This window comes from Aedes albopictus, chromosome 1, assembly GCF_035046485.1.
Source record: "Aedes albopictus strain Foshan chromosome 1, AalbF5, whole genome shotgun sequence".
Classification (NCBI taxonomy): Eukaryota; Metazoa; Arthropoda; class Insecta; order Diptera; family Culicidae; genus Aedes; species Aedes albopictus.
The window spans coordinates 28,814,436-28,838,595 of record NC_085136.1 but is presented as its reverse complement, the minus strand read 5'-3'; the positions used below and the strand labels follow the sequence as shown (position 1 = coordinate 28,838,595).

Sequence of the window (24,160 nt, the reverse complement as noted above, 5' to 3'; positions counted from 1 at the left end):
CTCCATGAAGCCTTAAATATTTGTCCAGAAATGCCTTAAATAATTCCTCCAAGAATTTCTCTAGCTATTCCTTCAAGAATTTATCAATGAATTCCTTTATGAATTCCTCCAAAAAATCTTCAGGAATATCTCCAGACATAACTCCCGGAATACAAACAGGGATTCCACCGGGAATTTCTCCACGAATCCCTCAAGGAATTCTTCTGGTATTCGATGATGATGATGTTGATGATGATTGTGTACCACCATCAGCGCAAGGATTACCTATGGCTGCAGAGTCATACCGGAAGGGAATGATCTACCTGATGGTTTGTTGTAGCAGGGTAAGGGGCTGTTCATAAACCACGTAGACCAAAATTTGGCCATCTCAGACACAACCCCCCCCCCTCCCCCCTCGTACATATCCATACGAGTTTATTAACAATATGTACTATAGCTTTAAGAAATGAAACAAAAACTGTATGTATATGTACTAGTCTACGTTGTTTGACGAAACTGAATAAATAAATAATTTTGTATGGAGCGTAGACTTTGGCTAGACCCCCCCCTCCCCCCAAAAAGTCTACGTGGTTTATGAACAGCCCCCAAGCTAAATTCACTGGAAACTTTCGGAAGACAACACGATTGGAGTTATCTCGTTACAAAGTCTGGCGACCCCACGAACATTTGCCCAGAAACCAGTTCATTTAGCTTCCTTAGGCTACCCCTCCCAACATCCCAAGTATCATGTAGCATTAGCATTAGCATTAGCATTAAACGAGTTACACAAATTCGTAGGTGGTACAGTCCTAGACCGCTGTTATGAGGGTTGCCTCCTTCCCGTCCAAACCAAAGCACAAAGATTTGGGACTAATCTTCGACTCTTAGACAAGACTGACGCAATCCTCCAATGGTCGAGCACTGTCCTGGCCACGTCCTTGCGACTGCTGAGGAATGGGAAAGGATGGTTAACCCTCAAAACCCCAGGACAAACTTTTTATTTCTAATCGGCTGATTCTCAGGAACTATGAAATATAAATATAAGTGGTTTTCACTATGATCGATTGGAAGAGTTGCACTTCTTGCAAGGGTAGTTGTCAAACCGGAAGTCCATGCTTGAACCTGATTTTGCACCGGAAATAAGTGTTCCCTGGTGCAATGTTGTGGCGATATGTTCTACAGCTGCCTACTGGCTACTTTTTCAATAAATAGCTGTTTATTCTCGGTAGATCTATTAAATTGGAATCCAAATCTGGCCTTTAATTTCTTTCTAAAACGTGTTTTTTACAAAGTGGAGTAAATTTTGTAAATTGGGACAGAAACCGATAACCGCCTAAATGTATGCAATGGTCTTGTAATTATTCGTTGGCTTAAAGTATAACCCGTGTTTGAATTCTAGATGGATTAATCGCATGAGTGATACTTTTAAAAGAAGGACTCGGATATACCGAACAAATTCTTCATAGACACTAAACTTCTAAAATAATCTTTTCAGGCCCAAACTGATTATGGATCTTAAGGAGCAGTGTACCCCGAGTCCTACCGGAAGTGCACATCTGGGACAAAGTTTCACATGCAACTCATGCTATAAAACAACCTCAGCATTGTGTTCTTGCGTTGGCCTACCATTTAAAGTTGTTAAAGAATTCAGAATTATTTTCAAATGCCAGATTCATAGACGCCGAATCGCCGAAACATTGAACCAGAGAACACTTATTTCCGGTGCAAAATCGGGTTCAAGCATGGACTTCCGGTTTGCCAATTACCCTTGCATGAAGTACAACTCTTCCCATCGATCATAGAGAAAACCGCTTATTTTTATATTGTATAGTTCCTGAGTATCATCCGATTAAAAATAAAAAGTTTGTCCTGGGGCTTTGAGGGTTAATTTTGGACACCTATGAAAAATGTTGACAACTCTACGATCTCTCAGGCCTAGGTGTCACGGGAATTTGGGTGTTGTTAGTGGTAAACTCCAAAGGATACGCTTGATCAACGTTCAGGCACACCATTGTTAGACTGCTTCGAATCAGTTGTCTGCCCAATTCATCCTGGCTTCCTCGTCATCTTGATGGCATTTGGTTGAATTACTATTAATCTGAAATATAAAATAATATTAACATCGTACGTCAAATAAGCTACATATTAGTGATACGCTCGCCACAGTTACAATTTTTTACAATATATCATATTTATACCAAAAGATAAATTTACCTGAATCCTGCTGAAATAAAATGTTAATTAGCTGTACATTGACACAAAAATACTACAAAACACAAAAAAGTGCATCAAACTTTGATCTTGGAATATATATAAATACGATAAATATTAAGATCAAAATTTGATTTGGTAGATCTTACACCGCAACGCACAATTCTAAGGTGATCTACCCACGTTACGGGTGCCAACATCCCAAGTATCATGTAATTTAACTATAATTAATTATATAACTGATCAAGTACCTGATTTTACCTGAAATATTAAATATTATTATTATGATATATAGAATTTTAAGTGACGAAAAATATCCAGCTCCCAACCTCCAAGAGATTGAAGAGGAGATTGGCCTGTTGAAAAACAACAAAGTCGCTGGAGTAGATCAACTACCAAGCGAGTTACTAAAACACGGTGGAGAAGCACTGGTGAGAGCACTACACTGGGTCATTACCAAGATTTGGGAAGAGGAAGTATTACCGAATATGAAAGTCTCATCTACAAAAAGGGCGACAAGTTGGATTGCGGGAACTACCGCGCGATCACACTACTGAGCGCTGCCTACAAAATACTCTCTCAAATTTTATACCGCCGTCTATCACCGATTGCAAGAGATTTCGTGGGGCAATATCAGGCTGGGTTCATGGGCGAACACGCAACAACGGACCAGATGGTCGCCAACCGCCAGGTGTTGCAGAAATGCCGCGAATACAACGTGCCCACACATCACTTGTTCATCGATTTCAAATCGATCGAGAACAGCTATGGCAGATTATGCACGAATACGGATTCCCGGGTAAGCTGATACGATTGATCAAGGCGACGATGGATCGAATGATGTGCGTAGTTCGAGTACCAGGGACACTCTCGAGTCCCTTAGAATCTCACAGGGGGTTACGGCAAGGTGATGGTCTTTCGTGCTTGCTGTTCAACATTGCGTGGGACGATTTTCACAAAGTCCGTTCAGCTGCTTGGTTTCGATGATGATAAATAGCTCGCAAATTTGAGACGATGGCGAAAACGTACATCCGACTAAAGAGTGGCGAATCGAATTAGTCATTGCTGTGTCGAAAACAAAGTGATGGCAAAGGGCTCCAGGCAGGAATCACCACGCTCGCCACCACGAATTTCCATCAACGGTGATAAAATCGAGGCGGTTGAAGAATTCGTGTACTTGGGCTCACTGGTGACCGCCGAAAACGACACCAGCAGAGAAATTCAGAGGCGCATTGTGGCAGGAAACCGTGCTTACTTTGGACTCCGCAGAACTCTACGATCGAATAAAGTTCGCCGTAACACGAAGTAAACTATGTATCTACAAAACACTGATTAGACCGGTCATCCTCTATGGACACGAAACATGGACCTTCGAACGGAAGGTGTTGCGTACCATCTACGGCGGAGTGCAGATGGAAGACGGGACTTGGAGAAGGCGAATGAACCACGAGCTGCATCAGCTGCTAAGAGAACCAACCGTCGTCTACACCCCGAAAATCGGGAGGCTATAGTAGGCGGGTCAGGGTCACGTCATCAGGATGTCAGATAGCAACCCGACTAAAATGGATCTCGAGAGTTATCCGACCGGTACAAGAAGACGTATTGCGCAGCAAGCTAGGTGGGTCGATCAAGTGGAGGACGATCTGCGGACCCTTCGCAGAGTGTGGAACTGGAGACACGTAGCCATGAACCTACTAGAATGGAGACATCAGGCCTTAGTCTGACCGGTAAGGGAAGGTATACTAATTGTCGAAAAAAAAGGCTGCAGTAATCCTCGAAAGAACGAAAAGCCTGGTAGAAATTCTTAGATGAATCATCGGGGAAAAATCTTGGAATGCATGGAAGAATATCGTCTAGAATGTTCAACGGAATTTCCAAAAGAATCCTCTGGGGAATTCCTGAGATTAACAATGCGTGCCTCTATACCGATGATCTTATCCAACGCAAATAGTAACGTCACAATTTGAGTTGCATAAGATCAGCGATAAAACAAAACAGACAACTAGTGACACGCAATTTTTTTTTTGCGTCACCTGTAACTGTACCTCATTGAACCGCACCAAATCAACAACTAGCCGAATTGTTCTTCATCTCTGATTACTTTTCGCTTCAGCAGATTCACTTGTTGAACGAACCTTCAATGCACACCTCACAAAAGCTCAGTGGCACTTCATAGTTGAATCCCACTGCTGCAGAAGGCAGCAAAGATGATCAATTATAATAAAATCAATCGCCTTTTTTCCCGTCGGTATAACGTTTATTCGCAGTTATCTTCGCCTTGAACCCTTTCATGGATTTTCTACAAAGGAATCATCGTATTTCACAACCACAGAGAAAGATTTTTTCGTTGCACTGTGATGGCCTATTACTTTTCCAATACACACCTACGATCAAATCATGATTTTTTGTAATTCGTACGTAATTTAAATCATAGTGTACCATAGTGTGCCCGGAATTGAATTCAGGTTGTGCCGAAAATAAACGTGGAGTAGACGGAAACAGACTTCGAGGAACAAATATTCAATTTTATTATTTTAAAGAAATTGTAGTTCTTTTAAAATATGTTTTACATGAAGTTTCAGGGTATGTCGATTCTTACAAGCCATCGGTGATTTTTTTTAAATGTAGATTCAACAGCATAAATAAACTTCTACCGCAATAAATTATGTTACCCAAACTGCCCTTTCCAGGAAACACTACTCCAATGTCGAAGGATGCCCAAAAAAAGAATCTACCAACACACATTTTTAACATAAGTTCAGAACGCACCCAAAAACAACGTGTTTGTCCGTTTCCAGGAAGGCTACTCCATTTCATTAGATGCGTCAATTTGGCGTTTTTTCTTCTTCACTTTTTTAACTCTAATTTTCAATGTGTTCAAAATCCGCTGGCTGGTTCACGCACGCAACTTTATTCTTGTGTACCTTACCCAGGCAACTTCGCGCAAAAAAAAAGGTTTCCTGTTCCCCATTCCGCGCTGAATTCCGACGTACAAAATGCTAAAGCATCATAAATTAATTCAAGTTTGAAGAGTGAAACAAAGATGAAACTTGAAAGAAGCGAATCATAGTTTTTATTTCCCGAAAATCCAAATTATGAATTGCGATCGCACTACCAACCAGTCCCACTAAGTGGGGCAGAGTATGGCAAGCAGGCAATCGAAAAATGCAAATTTAATAATACCGATCTGCCTGAACCTGATCATCCTCAATTTTGGAGCGGTGTTCTGAAAAAAAAAAAACATTTAAAACGAAAAAGAACAACTGGGGAAAAAGTGAGTTTAGGACGCGCAAACACGCAACGCAGCAAACCATGCGATCATCGTCGACGATCGGGTTCTGCAGAATTTCAAGAATGAAGATGCCCTGGCAACCATCCTGTCGCGTCGCGACGGTTGAAACGAAAACTCGAAACCAAAACAAGAATGGAACGATGAAACCAACGAAGGCGACAACGACCATGACGACGAAGATTCCATGCCGAGGCAAATATTTCTTGCCGTTTCAGCTGGTCCTCGGTTCTCGATTGGACATTCCGTTCCCAGGCGGATGTTTTGAATTTTCTGACCCGACCCGATGATGGCAAGATTAATGCGATCGATTTTTACCCGAAGAAGACGCGACCGAGCGGCGTCGCGGTTTCTCACGGCATCAAAGCTCAAAGCCTGCCTGGATTTCGGTTGCTTCGATCGAAAGAAATTTGGAAAAGATGTTTTCGAAATCCGGATGGATTGCTGCTTTGTTTTATTACAATTTCGATCGATTCGGGTCGACAAAGCCGCAGAGACGGATGTTCTGCTCGTTGCCGGGTACGCAGGAGTATTCGCTGAAGTCGGTGATGCCTTCCGCCTGGAGAAGGTCCTCGTCGATGAAGAAGTTTCCGGTGCAGGTGCGAGGGTCCTTGCAGAGAATGGCGTACGCAGCGTCGGCCATGATTTCCGGTTTGCGGGACACGACCTCGGCTCCGTCGCCGTGGATCATGTCGACGGCCGCCGTGTGGACCAGTTTTGCTGGCCACAGGGCGTTGGCAGCGATGCCATCCTTGCGGAACTCTTCGGCCATTCCTAGGGCGCACATTGACATGCCGTATTTGGCGATCGTGTACGCTAGGTTGCGGGCGAACCACTCCGGTTTGAGAGTTAGCGGCGGTGACAGGTTCAGGATGTGACCGTGGGAGCTATTCTTCAGGTACGGGATGCATTCCTTGGAACTGTTAGTAAAGAAGATCGGTTTGAAAGCTCATCAATCAAGTTCAAGATCAGTACGATCACTTACACCAGGAACGTTCCTCGGGTGTTGATGTTATTCATCAAGTCGTAACGCTTCATCTCGGTCTGTTCCGTCGGGGTCAACGAAATCGCGCTGGCATTGTTGACCAGAATATCGATGCCGCCGAATTTGTCGACGGCTCCTTTGATTGCGGCCCGCACGGCGACCTCATCGCGGACATCCACTACGCACGCTAGCGCCTTACCGCCGGCCGCATCAACTACAAAGAGAGAAACGATCATCATCGATCTTGTCCGCTTTCATGATCGGACCGACCGGTCGGGGGTTACAATAGAGCTAGTAAACTATAGAGGAAGAATGTCGCTGGCGTCGCCGCCGCAACATCTCTTGCTGGCGGAGATAGGCAGGTATATAAGTGTCAAAGCGAAAAAGTATGCAGTTTGACAGATAGATACCCGGCATGTTTTCGAACGAGAACAAAGGGAACACCAGCGACATTCGTCCTCTATAGTTTATTAACTCTATTGGGGTTACTCACTTTCGGCTGCCGCCGTGTAGATCGTGCCCTGCAGCTTCGGGTGTGGTTCGGCAGTTTTCGCTGCGATCACCACATTGGCACCGTCACGGGCCGCTTTTAGTGCGATCGCCTTGCCGATCCCCCGAGAAGCTCCGGTGATGAATAGCGTTTTACCGGCTAGCTTTCTGCGGAAGCGAGGAAGAAGGGGAAAAGTGTCTCATTTGCGATTCTGAATGATCGTGGAAACCGCCACCGGTGACTCACCCCGTGTTCCGGATGCCCATCATTCAGATTGAAATCGAGTGAAACTGATCACGCAATGCAAAACACCTTCGCCCAGCTTGGATTACTCTCGTAGACTGAGTTGAGGGATTCTCTCACTCTCGTCTTCCAACCGCGCGCGAGTCGATTGTGTACAAAGCTGCGTACACAATCAGTTATGGCCCCAGTCACGCTTATCTCCTCTTCGCGGGTGGACTGATTACAATTACGCTTGGTCATTGCCTGGCGTGGACAGTGCTGCCAAAACCAGCGATTACAGCGGGACACGACAAACTAGATTGAGCGATTAGGCGCAGCATGTTGGTCGGCGCTTCGCGGTTGGTGGTCGCAGCAGGCGACGGTTTCTAGTAGTTGTCCATTTCATGGCCTCCCTTTTGTTGCGTTTCCAAGAACGCGGACTCACGTTTTTCCACATTCTCTCCATACTGGGAGCCTGGAGCCCAAACAGCTCCAAACAGGAAACGGGTCCAGCAGCTGTTTGCTCAAGTTGCACACAGCCTCCTTCGTTCCGCGCCGCTGCCCCCACTCTTCCGCGCGTATTCTGCTGAAAGGCACAATTATTATCTCTCCTCCATCCGATCCGAACGAACTGGACCTTCATCATCTTCGCTCGTCATACTTGCGCTTCTGGCCCCTTCGGGAGGTGAACAACAATTACGTACTAAATTTAGTTCTTCGGTGTCGCTTCCATCTGTGGACTTGACCGAACCGTCCGCTCTCTTCGTTCATCGTTTCGTTCGTCTTTTTGTCACCCCCCTCGAGCGATTCGGCTGCGATGAAGACGACCACCTGATACCCCGCTTGCTTCCTCGCTCACTGGAGATAGGACGACGTGATACACATCTTATGTTTGGAACCGGAGCAGCCAGGTACCTGCCCGCGTCTGATCCTATGGATGTCGTCCCTTTATTTTCGCAGCGCGTTTCGCTTTCTACGCCTTCTTCGGGTTTCCTTATTTGCATAATTACGTGGGAACCGCTTTTGGTCTTTCTTTCTTCGTTCGAACCGCGTGTGGTGCGTGGTGGTAGCAGGCTGTGAAAATCAATGGTACACACGACAGCCTACTACGCTACTATTATCTGCTGGCTGACTAGATCGATATCTTCTCGTTTGGGATGAAATCCACCAAGATGTCCCGCCGTGTTGTGGCTGCGCGGTGGTGCATTAATTAAATCCAGTTTCGATAATTAATTTGATTGGAACTCGGGGATCAGCAAGGGAGCGATGATCTGCTATTTTTCCATAGGTTTTTTTTTTTCGGGGATGAATAATGAAGCCTGTCAGTCGTTGTTGGCATGTCGAAGGTTGAGTTCGACAAAGCGATACCCCTACGGTGATATTAGCATTAGATCTCAGAAAAAAACATGTACGCTTTGTTTTTGACTAGTTCATCTGGACAGTAGTGTTCGTTGATTTATGGTTTCTGGAGACATTACGTTAAAAGAAATTTTAAAAAAACTTTGAAAAATGTATCCTTCTTTGTCCTAGTAGCATTCATCTCATTTTATCACAATGACAAGAGAAGTAGGCCGGCGTGATTTTACGCTGCCAAATATAATAACGTTTCAAAAACCGCATCTTTTGACAAACTATGTTTTAATAATAATAGCACAGACAAACAGACATACTACTCAAATCATCGCACGATTTAACGGTCATTTTGAAAATAACGTGTGGTTCAGACTGTGCTCGCATGTATCATGGTGGCGCTGCTGTGCCTACATCACCTCTCAATTTTGGAGAGAAATGAACGCGACGCCGATCAATGTTTACATAAAATGACTCAATCATGAACCTTCATTCATGTTTTATGAATGGATGACGCCACGAGGGAGTCGTCACCTGCAAAATTATTACATCGAGCCGAGGGAAACAACACCTGCAAATGAATGCTTCGGATTGAGCATTATAGAGGGTGCTAGTGAGATCCCAAACGATGTTTTTGAAGCAATTTTCTTGTAAGTAATATGTCTGTTTGTCTGTGATAATAGTACAATCGGTTTTATCCGGAAAAAGATTTTCCGTAACTTCCAATTTGCTTCCAGCCATCCCATTTTCCATTGTTAGTCCACGTGAGGAATGTTTGTTGTTTTTCCCCGTTTCTCGTTTTAAATATAGAAAATAATAAATGAATTCCGAAAATATCCCAACAATGCGACCCCATACCCACCGGTAGTGCATCCAACTAGGTATACTGCGTTCGGCAGCATTATACTCATTCGGATTCGTGTACATTGTACACATACTCAATCTGTTGGGATGCTGCGCTGCCATGCACGGACAATGATTCGTTCGACGCATTCCAAACTGTCTCCAACGCAGTCTGTCAGTCAGTCAGTTTGTGGCAGTGGAGGTCTGATTTTCCTCCGTTCCAAATGCCCCATTGGAACTATGAGTATACTATGAGTTCGTTTCGATTATGAGCTCGATATATTTCACAGATTTCATAAAAAAATATACAGGCATCACTTGTGAAATTTACAGCCCGAGCCAAGTGGAATATCGAAATTAAGGTCTCCTGTCTCTCGCACTCTATCGTATGAACATTCTCTGTGCTTGATACTGAGCTTGAGTCTACGCAAGATTAGTGAAATTTCGAATCAATCCATCGAAAGTATCAAACAAGTGCACTGTGACCAGCACAGTGCCAATCACTCTCTCCGTAGAGCTAGTGCTGCGATTTGTCTCTCACACAGTTGCGAATGCTCTCACTCATATGTACGTCTCTATCTCTCGGCAAAAACGCGTCTGTCTCTCTTATTAATCGCGCAATTGGCCTCCAAAAGTGAGGTTATGTTTTGTGAAATCTCATTTCGTATTTTGAGTCGTTCCAGACAATCTTTTTTGTAGGAACCGGATAGAAAAAATAATTTTATCGATAAATTTACCAAAAAATTGATGATTAAACTGATAGGGAACTGATATTCCCTTCAAACTTCCAAATTTTCACGACATAACCTCTACTTTGAGTGCTACCGTCTGAAAAAGTGAATGAAATGGTTGATCAAAGAAACGGCCGCAAACGAAACTGCCACCAAGAATACCGCCAACACAGAACAGGAAGAAGAAACGGTTTTGAAGTGCTGTTTGTTTTAGCACACATGAGTGAATTTAAAGCGTATTTGGACCCAAACGCCGATCAATTGTTGTTGCCGCAGAATTAGTCCAGCTGGCAGCCCTGTCTCCCAGCGTTACTGAAGCGTCGCGTCCAACAAGTGAAGCGTCGCGGCAAAACAAGTGACAGCCGTCACAAACAGTGAGCGAGCTGTCAACGATTCATTTCCGGTGATCATACCACATTTTCCGAGACACAGTGAAGTGCAGCAGTCGTAGAAGAAATATTCAGTGTGATTTTGTAATTATTAACCTTCTTTCATGCTTAAATACGGATGTGTTTTCGACCGCAGAGATTCTGAATTCGTTAGCAGGTTGTAAAATAGTGATAATTGTAAAATTGAGCGGAGTCGTGGATCCGCCGGTTAGAATTGAAGTTAGTTCAACTTTTGTGAAGTTAGTTCCACATTTGTATATCCTACTAGGAAAGCGATATCCATTGCCCACAGTTAAGATTCCCTCGTATCAAGAGCTGATAAATCTGAGAAATTCGTGTGCAGAAATCTGAACGTCGTTAAATGTTGAACTCTCAGTAAAGTAGGACGTGCTAGAAATACCAGGCACACCGAATTGTAAGTCATACTTTGTTTCATCATAGAACTATTATAAAACCAATGCCTTTTCTTCAGTTTGAAGCCTATTTCGCAATATAGTTGCTATCGAAACGGTTTCGCCTTTTATTCTCGTCCTACCTCCTTCAACAATTGGGAAGAAAATAGTGTGCACCGCTTTCAGTAGCAAAATCTTTGCTCTACGGCCAGGTAAGATGCTTTAAACATGTATTTTTGCGATGGCTCTCTGTGTTATTGTGAAGATATGGAAAGGGGAAGAAGAAAGGAAAACTGTGGTAAAACTAGGGTGCATTCCTGCATCAGTATATGTAGTACGCAGATTGCAAGAAATTTCTTGGCCTATCTCGATGCGTGGAAAATTCAGGCAAGGAATCGCTCAAGAAATAGTAAAGCGTCGCTTTAGTCCAGATCCTAGTACGGAGCTAGGATAGGATACGACAACTAGTCAGCCCAAAAGAGACCAATTTGGGGACCAATAATCTTAGCAACGCGGAAAAACAAGACAGCAAGCTGTGAAATTAGACAGAGAAGTTGCAGGTGTCACATCCTATCCTAGGTACGGAGCTGAAACGAAACGTCAAATCAAATGGGGCTTGCTATGTTAAATTTCTTGACCATTCCTGTCACGGAAAAATAATGCACTAAACGAAATATACTTGAGCGATTCCGTTTGAAGTGCATACCTCGCATTAGTCCAGAAATTTTATCTAAGATTATTTTCAGAAACTCCTAAAGGAACCACAGAAGGCACTGCCGAAAGAATCTCAGAAAAAAATTTCGAAAAAAAAATCTTTACAAAAAGTCTTAGAGAAAAGAGGAGCTTCAGAAAGATTTCCACATTTTCAAAAGGAACACCTGGAGGATTCCCAAAAAATAATTCTTGAGAAAATTTCCTAAAGGAGTGCCAGGAAGGCTTCCAGAAAAAGGTATCCCAGAAGCAGCCCACACAACCAGCAATTGTATAAGATGTTGCATAAGATGATAAAGTGGAGGTCATATGCGTACATGCCTCCATTTAGGCGCATGTAAAATGTACGTATATCGCCTCCACTTTATCATCTCATGCAACATCTTTTACGATTAATGGTTGACTGGGAGGGCTCTCAGGATCTGCAAAAGGTACTCCTGGAGTTTTCCCAGAAAGAACTCCTGATGTTTCTAAAAAGGAATAGGGTCTGGGACCATTTGGACAGGAGCACCTATTTTGGGCACTTGCTGCTATAACTCCGTCAATTTTTAACCGATTGACTTGAACTTCGAGACACAATTAGATACGCACAGTATCTAGCCATGTACAAAAATTCAAGTCAATCGGTTTGATATTAAGTGAATTATAGCAGCAAGTGCCCAAAATAGGTGCTCCTGCCCAAATGGTCCCAGACCCTACCAGAATATTTCCAAAAGGACTTCCTGCAGGATTTCTAGAAAATTCCCAGAAGTGACTCGTGAAGAGTTATCAGAAGCAACTTCCAGATGAAACGCAGTATAAAAAGCTGTATAAATAAAAAAAAAAGATTATAAAGAGAATGCAGCAAAAGTTCTTGGAATAAGATCAAAGTCCCAGAATGAACTCCTGCACAATTGCCGAGTAGAACTCTTTAGGAATCTCAGGAAGAAACTCCTGTAGAAATTCTTGGAAGAGTTCTTCTTCTAATGGGCTCTACGTTCCCACTGGAACTTGGCCGGCCGCTCTTCAACGTAGTGTTCTTTGAGCACTTCCACAATTATTAATTGAAGCACTTCCTTTGCCTGCCACTGCATATTTTTTTACATTGTGAGGCAAGGACAATGATACACTATGCCCAGGGAGTCGAGAAAATTTCCCCAACCGGAACGGGAATCGAGCCCGCCGTCTCCGGAATGGCGATCCATAGCCTTAACCACTGGGCTAATTGGAGACCCCACAAAATTTATGTATTATACGTAATTTTGTGAAGATTTTGTAGTTTTTAAGAATTATACTTGTCCCCATCGTTCTGGAAAAGTAAAGACTGGACTCGAAAAAAAATGAGACGCAAAGAATAATGTATAACTTTTGATTGCGTACACAAAAATAGCAGATTTTTTTTACCAGGAATAGTACATTATGTGTAGCTAATACCATAAAAATTTCATCAAAATCGGTTAAGTGTTGGCGGAGATATCGTCGAAACAAGAGACTTACCATTTGAGAATCTTGTTTTGGCCCACTTTAAAAAAAATATCACATTTTTTACCTAAAACTGTAGAGCCAAAAATACTGAACCGATTCAATGAAAATTTTTCTGTACAAAAAGTATGTATGTAGATGTATTGTGCCAAAATTTCATTCAATTTGCTTTGACCTTTAAAAAGTTATAGCCATATATGATGCACTATGTCACAATAAGCAGATGTGGTTTTTGGTATAGTGACATTCAAACTGCTCTAACTTTTTAAATGTTGAATCAAAAGGGCTGAAATTTTCACTGAGAACAGATTAGCACAACGATTTTACACTGTCAAATTTTCAAAAAAAAGTCAGGACAGTGTTGCCAATACTACAGTCAAAATAATGCACACTGATTTTAAAATGATAAAAAGTGCCCAAAATTTGTTTGAATTGTTAAAAAAGAGTACAGAACCGATTATAATGCAATTTTCACCACTTATTATGACTTACTTGAAGAACTTACAGTCAAATTTTCAGACGTTTTGATGAGCTAACAACCAAGTTATAGCCTAAACATTTTTTTAAAAGGGAAGCCCAAAATTTGCAAAAGCACATTTTATTGTATCGACAATATTTGCGCCAATACTGAACCGATTTTGATGAAATTTTTAGGGCATTAGCTACACATTACATGCTATTCCTGGATAAAAAATCAGCTATTTTTGTGAACGCAATCAAAAGTTATACATTATTTTGAGTGTCTCTTTTTTTCGATTCCAGTTTTTATTTTTATGCACACATGATTGTTGCCAAAAAAAAAATACACACGGTGTTGTGACGATCTTTTGTAAAACTGGCAACGCTGGTCGGTAGATGAAATCAGTTGAGAAAAGTGATGAGTTCGGGCGGAGGTCCTTTGAAGAGCGTGAAATGGGCACCAAATTGTAAATATAATTTTTATTATTTGTAAATAGATTTAAGCTAAATAAACTGAATTTCAGCATTGAAGCTGCTACGAAGTAAAAGGCTGCTTTCAATCATTGGTTGTACGCGCTAAAGGTAAACCGTCCCAACACACGGGTTGTCCCGGCGAATGTTCAGTTTGAACCACTAATACAAATTTCCTATATTATACGGAATTTTGGGAAGATGTTGTAGTTCCTACCCATCGCTCTGAAAATGTAATTTTATGTAAACGGGACTGTTTTAAAGCAATAAACGATGAATGTGAAGTTCAAACCGAACATACAAATGTTTTGTATTGTAAGTAGTTTTGTGAAAATTTTCAAGTTTTAATGATTGAGTATCTCCGGATATTTCTATACAATATTTTTGCTTCATTAATATGGCCAATCCAACACCAAAATATGTGTGTAAACCACTTTACATTAGGAATAGCTCCAGAAAAACAGCATTTTCAAGGTACTTCATCCGAGAAGGCTGAGAAAATTCAAGCTTAAAAAATTTTGCAAATCGGATAAAAAACGGTTAAGATATTAAAAGTTGAAAAATACCGTCCCCACTGTTTTCAGGCATGTCAGTTGGTGTATGTGATTTATAGCATAGCCAGAGCCGAATTTACAGATGTGGGGGCCCTTAATATAGTGAATATATTTTTTACAATATAATATGGAAATAATTTAAAAAAAATATTGATAATTTTACAAATAGATATAATATTGAAGGTGCAAATGTTGATGTAGAAGAACTTGAATCAAGAGCAATAAGCAGAGCTAGGAAAAATGTTTATATCCACTAAATTTATTCATAACGGATTAAAGTAAAAAAAAAGCTTTTCACGAGCGTATTCACGGCAATTGATCCCAGATTTAGTAGAAATTCATGCCAGAGTTCATAGTGAAACTACAAAAAGAATTTATAGATGAAATTTTTGAAAAAAAAAAATCGGTATAATTTGTAGTGCAATCGGTTGTGTCGACTTTTCGAAATCCAAAGACAAATTCTAGTAGATCCCTGCTGCAATCTCTGGAGGAGTTGCTGGTCGATCACCATAACGAATGAACACTTAACAAAAACTTGTTTTAGCGTGACTGCTAGGGGAGGTTCATAAACCTCCAAAATCAAAAAGGAAATTCTAATAGAAAATGCCGAAAATATTTTGGAGAGAACCTCTCATTAGCTCCCGAAAGAATTCCTGACTAAAGTTTCAATACAATTTCCTACTATTTTTTCGAAAATCTTCAGCGGAAAACCCAGACAATTTTTTTTTCATTTATTTCTCTACATATTTCATCTGATGTTTTTCTCAAGGAATCTATAGATTTAATCAGCATCTCACCATGGATTTATCCTTATTTCAGTAAGCCAATCTCTCAACTTAAAAAAGAATTGTACTTGTAGAATTTCTGGAACCGGTTCTCAATAATTAGTCAATATTAATGCCTATACCTAATCAAAGTCCACGAGAATACCTTTCCAACAATTCTTGAACGAACCTGATTAGTTGTTTGGCTGCAAAGTTATAGCTTGGCAAAGTTAGGGTCTCTAAAGCGGCATTTTTTTTTTCAGATGAGGAAGGTTCGCGGTGGCCACAGTGGCCAAATCCGGAATTCTCCGATGGTTAACAAAACTAGACATGTGGCCCTTTCAAAAAAAAAAAAAACTTCAAGACTCTATAGAAATTTCTTCAAAATGTTTCCAAAAACTCTAGACAGAATATAAGAAAAACAAACAAATTCAGCAGGAACTGTCTGATTCTACAATTGATAGAGTTTTGGAGTTCCTTTAGAATTCAATCGAAGATTTTCTACATGTAATTTTTATTAGAAATTGCACAAAAAATGATCATAAGTTATGGAGGCAAAATTTTGAACTTCATAAATAGTTAAACAAATAATAACTACTTCAGAATAACCATAACATATCGCATAAATCTTGCAGTAGACAATTATTTGAATTCTTGTGATAAAAATCAAATCAAGTGAAGTTTCTTGCATTACTTTTTTTTTCTTGCTTCACTTTTTTTTCGTGAAGGGAAATTTTTTTGAGGATTCGTTAGAAATAACCTAAATATTTTATTTCCAGGACATAAATGTTTCCATGGATTTCTCCATAACCTCACACACGAAGTTCGTCCTGGTTCCCAAGGCTTTTCTTCTAGCTACACATCATAATGCTGATTTGCCGGTATACATTTCCTACAGTGTAGAGGCTTGCATCAAAAACATAACCTCATCGAATTCTCATACGATTTGTAAACATTGCCCTCAATTTTTTTTTTGAGGGCAAGGACGGCTTTATGGACCGACGCCGAAGGAATGAAAGAGAAGGAGACAATGATGACGTCAGCGTGCAAGCTCCCGTTCTTCTAATGCCGTTTTTCTTTTTGAACCTGGGTTGGAACTGGATTGGCGGAAAATGTGTAAACAAACAAACGTCAACCAAACTCAAACAAACTTTAGTACAAGCTAAAGACACTATATGCAAAGACACGAAATGTTCCAATTGGAATTCCAAATTTGCTGTCAATGTCATTCCAATCGAGCAGCACTTTAAAAGCATTGCTCGACAGCATCATCGTCATGACGCGACAATCATCATCAACAGCAGCAATCATCAGATTTCGTGTCTTTAGCATACAGTGTCTTTAGTACAAGCGAAACCGAAGTCGGGTTGGGGGTCGAAACTGTGATCTCATCCAGTTTCAACCCAGGTTGGAACTGGATCAAAAAGAAAAACGACATAAGACACAACACTCCTCATAGCGTGTGACTATTATTGTTCCACACCCCTTCCTCTCTGATGGCTTCATTGTCCCCGGCTGATCCCACCAGTCAATGTCATCAGCTATCATTTCCCGCATAGGCCTTTTCATTTGACAGGTCCGAGTATGCCACTGTTTACAACTGCCGAACAAAGGCGCAAATGCTGAACTGTCATTTTCATAGGACAACTATCAAAGGCCCCCAAAATCAGCTGAATAAAATGTCTTCTGATTAAGCCCTATTGAATGAAACCGAGAGGTGCGGCCTCCAGCCAGGTATGTTACAGCTCATTGAACGCCCAGTCAGGCAGCCGAAAAAAGGCATAACAATTGCCTCGATTGATAAGTTGTCCCGCTAACCATTTCCCAGAAGAGGAGGGAGGGCGATATACCATTGCAATGTTGGGCTGGTCGCTTTGTCGTGGTTTTGGTTGGCACCTTCTCGTCACCTTACACACTAATAATGCCGTTTTTCTTTTTTAACCTGGGTTGGAACTGGATTGGCGGAAAATGTGTAAACAAACAACGTCAAATAAACTTTAGTACAAGGGAACGTTCAAAAATTACGTCCAACATTTGGGGGAGGGGGGGGGGGGGGGGGGGGGTGTAGAAAAGTGTGACAGTACGTGTATTGGATATAGGAAAAGTGCGTGACAGAGGGGGGAGGGGGGGTCTAGAAATCCCGAAAAACGATGGACGTAATATTTGAATCTTCCCCAAGCGAAACCGAAGTCGGGTTGGGGTAGAAACTGTGATCTGATCCAGTTCCAACCCAGGTTGGAACTGAATAATAAAGAAAAACGGCATAAGATTCAGATGTTCCAGCTCAGTAATTTTTTCACTGAGTTCCGTATTTTTTCCATCTTTTTATTGAGTTTTCAACAGCAGATTTATTTCGGTACACTCGGTAATCGTATTTACCGTTAACCAGTAACGATATTTACCGTGCTTCAGTAACTTTTGACAGTTTGTGAGCTGAGCTCGGTAACTCATTTACAGAATATCCGCAAAATAAATAACCGAGCGTACCGAGTTAAATCTGCTGTTGAGAACTCAGTAAAAAGATGGGGAAAATACCGAGCCGTTCTTAGTGTGTACCTTCACATCACGAGCAACACAACTTCGTCCAATTGTCCCTCTGATTGTCACGGTTAATTGACCGGAACTTACCTGAAACAAGAGAAGAAAGAGAACAAAAAATGGCAAACATTAAACTCGCGGTTAAGCTTCACTATGAAATTGATTCGAATACGAAGGTTAAAGCTAAACTGTCATTTGAGGCAATGTTGCCAGATTTATAAAATGATTTTTCTAGAATAATATTGTTCGTGCAGTTGAAAATCGGAATTTTTGACACGCGAAAATCGATTTTTCTCCTTAACCGTGTGTCGGACGTACGTCGGGCACAGTGCGCTGGATAGAGGGCCAGGTCCGCTGTCCAGCGCACTACGTCCGACGTTAGATTTTACGTATGGATTTTGAGAAAATTCAATTGTCGGGTGTGGGAAAACTTCGGGTTTCAACCGCGACGACAATACAAACTGTTCCCAAAATCGACAGACTTGAAATAGTAGAATTTTCCAACACAATCATCATTCTCCGGATGATTCCACGTGATGATCAAGGCCCTCACCAGCTCTATTATGACTGCATCGTATACAAGTAAGAGTAGTATTTAGAATAATGAATATTAAAACGCATTACTCAATGCATGCAATGCGGTGGACGGAAGATGGAACGAGCTGGGAAGGGGTTGAACCATATGAAAGCAGCGAATGCGTTGTCCAATTGTTGCCGAGCTTAGAAGTTCCAGTTGGTCAGTTGACGAGGGAAGCCAAGTGCCATCCGGAGAAGGAGGAAAAATGTCAAAAATTTGCATAAATTTTTATGTTAATTCATATGTGTGTGTGTACGGGGGAGCAGGTCTCTGTGTCTATACGTCTAAGGGCCTCTGTACGTTACATACCGTAAGCCGGAGGTGCATTGATCTGCAGAATAATCACTGAGGGTTCGAATAGGGTTATAGGCCTAATCAGAAGACGATTAAATTCAGCGGATTTTTTGGGGCATTTGACAGTTCTCCTATGAAAATGACAGTTCAGCATTTGCGCCTTTGTTGGGCAGTTGTTAACAGTGGCATACACGGGCCTGTCAACTGAAAGGCCTATGGAAGATTCGCCGATGAACATTGTCTGTTGTTGGTTTTCAAAGCGATTTACTTTGCAAGCATACTACGATTTGGCAATCTATTTCAATGATAGGATGATTTTCATGGCTGCGGTAGGACTTTGACAGCTGTGGTAGAACTCTGCGGCTACCACAGAGTAGATTTTTTTTTTCTTAAAATCCGCAATATCTTTCACAGATTTTGTTTTGCCATTTTTATGTATATGAGCACTAGGAAAGAATAAGAACACAAAGGCATGTAAAAAGCTGCTAAAGCTGGGTAAATTAAGTTCAGTTCAGGAGAACTTTGGTACAATGTGCCCCAGTTCAGGGTAAAAAATGAGCAAAACGGTACGGAACCTCACAGCAAGAAACGGAGGAGTTATGAATTCTGTGGAATTTGAGGCAATATTGTATGCGGTGGACACAGTTGGAAGCAGGGATGGTGGGCCCACTACTTTGGAAAGTCTTGGGGTGAAGGGGTAAACGTTCGGTGACGATGGCGACGACTACGACAACGCGGCGATGGTGAAAAGAAATGCAATATTCCCTTCCCAACCTACTTTGATGGTCGAATGCATGTGCTGGTGGTGGTCGGTCAGCAAAACAGGCACAGATGGAGTAATAAATGTGAATTTATATATGTGAAAACTGACAATTTCTTTCTGCTTCCGTAACAACGAAGAACATGGATTGCTCTGACCTCGACAAAATATTATGAAGTCAGAGCGAGGTGTGTATTTGACGAAGAGATCATAAGGTGACGGTTTGAACATCTACCGAACCCATCGCTAAAAAGTTTTCGATGAACCGAAGCATGTAACGCCTTTTTGTCTACGTTGAAATTTACTACGATTAGTCTCAAGCATTTTCCTGCATCTGATGTGTATCTACAAATAACAGCAACTCAGAGCTGTAACCCTCGGCGTCTCAAATGAGTAACAAGCGTTCGTCGTCCAACTTGTATGAAACATGAGAACACCATGTGAAATGGCAACGATTCACCTTGTTGATCCGATTTCGTTTGCAACAGGTGAAGCAGATTACTTCTACGTTGGTTTGGTACTGGTAGTGCACCAGTTTGTTAGCTATCACATACGTCGAATGAGTGAGAATTTTCGCTCCATACACGACCAACCGTTAAATGCGCTTTTGGAGGTTAAGGGAAATGGACCCATTTTGCGAATAACCATACTGCGCTGGTTTGACACTTGATATCCCGCATCCATGGCCAACTGCGGTGCCAACCGGCTGGCCGGTCGTCGTCGCACAGCTTTTGACAGCTTGTTTCCACGTGACATCTAAATAATCTCCTCAGCTCAATCGGCCCAGCGAAAAACCGACGCCTGCTGCTATGGTAGAATCCGCCGCAGTCGCAGTGCGGATTTAATTTGCGTCCCAAAACTTTCACTCCATTGCAGATGGAAGAACACACCCGGCCGAACGGAGAGCGGGATTTGGATTCATTTAGCGAGCAAAAATGCAGAATGTAATTCCGATCCTTTTCGGGCGACGACGGTCGAAATAAATACAACAAAATTGCGCCACTGACTCTGCCACTGCTGTTGCTGCTGCTGCAGTTTGCACCACAATTGCAAAATAGCGTGCTGCGCTCTATTGCCGTTGAGGTTTTGCCCCCTTCCAAAGGGACCGACATTTTTCTGCCATTTTGATACACAGAGAGAGCGAGCAAGACATTCATAATCTACCAACAATGTCCCCCGGTCGCCCCCCTTCTCCACCACTAAAAGCAGCACGCATACGCCACTGCAAAATTTTAATTTCTTTCATTTTAATATACATTTTCAACATTTTACAATTTGCTTGGGTCCCCCCGGTTCCAGCACCAGCATGGATGGGTATAGCTTTCCAACGAAACCCAACCAAAACCACAACTATTTCGCAATGAAAATATAATTTTCGGCGTGCTTTATTTCCCCTTCCCCTCGACACTGTCCTTCCCCTTGTACAGGAGGGGGATCGTATGCAGCTACTGTCATCATCACTGCCGCCACCACCACCACCGCCACCGTTCAGCACAGCAGCAAAGAGTGCAGTTTGGACGAATCCAGCAATGCAACATTTTGGACGGTATTGCGCCTGCAAGTGCTGCAACTGTTCGGGAACGGCTGAGCACAGTAGGCAGTTGTGCATAGCAGGCCGTTTTAATTCAATCGGTGAGACGGTCTATTTTCGGCGTTGGTCATAGCCAACTACGGTAATGGACATATAAGCCATTCTGGACGAAGCCGATGCCGGGGCGACTGATTGGGCTGAAAGGTTCGTTAGAATTTCGACCACGCAAATCCAGAGTTGTCAGTTGTTTGACAGTTGGGAGATGTGTCCTTTATGTTTGAGGAGGCGGTGTAATGTTGATTGATGAAATAATTCTGTTTCGAACTTTATTATTATTAGCTTTATTAGGGAGATTTTCAGCCCGAGGCTGGTTCATCTCCAAAGCAGTTTCGAACTTATTTTCCGTGCTTTTAGAATGCTTAAAAACAGAACAATGGAATATCAGAAATTCAAGCACATAGGCATCAGGAACCAGATGCCAAGGAGAACAGACACCCAGACTCGAAGAACGTTCATGAATCTTCGGATCCATAGATCTAATCATCCGTTTGTTCTATTTTAATCAGTCTGTTCTGTTTCTTCTGTCTGTTCTGTCTGCTCTGTCTATTCCGTTCTGTCTATGTTCCGCCTGTTCTGTCTGTTCTGTCTGTTCTGTCTGTTCTGTCTGTTCTGTCTGTTCTGTCTGTTCTGTCTGTTCTGTCTGTTCTGTCTGTACTGTCTGTTCTGTCTATTCTGTCTATTCTGTCTGTTCTGTCTGTTCTATCTGTTCTGTCTGTTCTGTCTGTTCTGTCTGTTCTGTCTGTTCTGTCTGTTCTGTCTGTTCTGTCTGTTCTGTCTGTTCTGTCTGTTCTGTCTGTTCTGTCTGTTCTGTCTGTTCTGTCTGTTCTGTCTGTTCTGTCTGTTCTGTCTGTTCTGTCTGTTCTGTCTGTTCTGTCTGTTCTGTCTGTTCTGTCTGTTCTGTCTGTTCTGTCTGTTCTGTCTGTTCTGTCTGTTCTGTCTGTTCTGTCTGTTCTGTCTGTTCTGTCTGTTCTGTCTGTTCTGTCTGTTCTGTCTGTTCTGTCTGTTCTGTCTGTGCTGTCTGTTCTGTCTGTTCTGTCTGTTCTGTCTGTTCTGCCTGTTCTGTCTGTTCTGTCTGTTCTGTCTGTTCTGTCTGTTCGTTCTGTCTGTTCTGTCTGTTCTGATTCTATCCCTGTTATGTCTGTTCTATGTTTTCAACCTGTTCCATCTGTTCCGTTTATTTTGTCCTGTTTCGAAAGCTTGTTAATCACTAAGAACTCCATAATCTGGAAGAAAACTTCCACAAATCAATAACCATCGCCATCGCTCCCCCGATTAACAGGCAAGTAACAAATTTTCCTCAATTCAACATTCGATTCAATCTGCTGGTCCAATTCCGTTTAACCCCGTCTCTTTCCGCCCGCCTGACAAGCGTATCATTCAATTAATGTCACAATCAAAAATAGATTTATCGGAACAAATAAGCAAGCAAGCGGTTCGGTATTGGGTGGGGCGGAGGCGCCTCTTACCGGACACAAGAAGGAAATGGAAAGAAGAAACAGAGGGGACTAGTTCTTCGAAAGTCGCTGCCATCGTCATCGTTGTCGTCGTTCGTCCACCCGTCCGAAGTGAAAAGGTCGATCTTTTCTCTAGCTTTTCTCCCTTCAAGGCATTGTAGTTGCTGTGAGTGGTGGATGTGTCTGTGTGTGTATGTGTGATTATTGACAAGTTCAGTCGAAGACTCTACACTGTCCCTCCGAAGCGAGCGAACGGACACAATTCTGGGTCTGGGTCGGGACGAAGAAGGTAGGGACGAAGGAACGAAGGGGAAGGGGAGCGTCCAGGAATCGACATTATTGCGAAAAACATCATGTACGAATCCTATATCTGTAGGCGACCGTTGAGTTGAGAATACTGTTCAACATAAGCGTAATAAGGAGTTTTGCAATGTGGTGATGCAAATAAACAAATGCACAAAGTTCACAAATGGTGTATTCCGTATTAATTCATCATTAGAATGATTGAACTAAACTTCCCCAAGAAACTCGTAGAAGCTTCCCCAAGAAGCTTGAAGAAGCTTCCCCAGGAAGCTTAGAGAAGCTTCCACAGTGAGCTCAGAGAAGCTTCGTTAGAAAGTATGGAGAAGCTTCCTCAAGTGTTTTGGAGAAGCTTCCCCTGGAATCTTGGAGAAGGTGCTCCAGGATGCTTGGAGAATCTTCTCCAGGGAGACTAGATAAGCTTCCCTTCGGGAATCTGTAGGAGCTTCCCAATTGAGCTTGGATAAGCTTCTCCAGAGAGTTTGGAGAAGCTTCACCCAGAGAGCTTGGAAAAGCTTTCCCGGAGGCTTGTCCTGGAAGCTCTGCAAGGCTTCTCCCGGAAGCTCTGCAAGGCTTCTCCCGGAAGCTCTGCAAGGCTTCTCCCGGGAGCTCTGGAAGGCTCCTCCCGAAAGCTCTGCAAGGCTTCCCCTGGAAGCTCTGCAAGGCTCCGGAATCTCCAGAGACAATTCTCTGGAATTTCCAGAAGAAGTTCTCCAGAATTTCCACTGGAAATTCTCCGGATGTTCCAGGGGAAATTCTTCGGAATTTCCAGGGGTAATTCTTCAGAATTTCCAGGGGAAATTCTTCGGAATTTCCAGGGGAAATTCTTCGGAATTTCCAGGGGAAATTCTTCGGAATTTCCAGGGGAAATTCTTCGGAATTTCCAGGGGAAATTCTTCGGAATTTCCAGGGGAAATTCTTCGGAATTTCCAGGGGAAATTCTTCGAAATTTCCAGGGGAAATTCTTCGGAATTTCCAGGGGAAATTCTTCGGAATTTCCAGGGGAAATTCTTCGGAATTTCCAGGGGAAATTCTTCGGAATTTCCAGGGGAAATTCTTCGGAATTTCCAGGGGAAATTCTTCGGAATTTCCAGGGGAAATTCTTCGGAATTTCCAGGGGAAATTCTTCGGAATTTCCAGGGGAAATTCTTCGGAATTTCCAGGGGAAATTCTTCGGAATTTCCAGGGGAAATTCTTCGGAATTTCCAGGGGAAATTCTTCGGAATTTCCAGGGGAAATTCTTCGGAATTTCCAGGGGAAATTCTTCGGAATTTCCAGGGGAAATTCTTCGGAATTTCCAGGGGAAATTCTTCGGAATTTCCAGGGGAAATTCTTCGGAATTTCC

The 24,160-nt window shown here is 42.3% G+C and overlaps 2 protein-coding genes across 2 annotated transcripts in view; both read right to left on the bottom strand.

Moving 5' to 3' along the window:
* The window catches only part of LOC109428436 (protein scalloped), a 542,518-nt gene that overhangs the window by 351,625 nt on the left and 166,733 nt on the right, over positions 1–24,160 (bottom strand). The gene's annotated exons all lie outside the window — the stretch shown is intronic.
* Positions 5,902–7,343, bottom strand: LOC109428437 (hydroxysteroid dehydrogenase-like protein 2). Its single transcript, XM_062844288.1, has 4 exons — positions 7,201–7,343; positions 6,958–7,121; positions 6,465–6,678; positions 5,902–6,399 (listed from the first exon to the last, which is right to left on the bottom strand). Exons 1-4 carry the CDS (start codon positions 7,221–7,223, stop codon positions 5,937–5,939), a joined length of 864 nt encoding a protein of 287 aa, XP_062700272.1. The 5' UTR covers positions 7,224–7,343; the 3' UTR covers positions 5,902–5,936.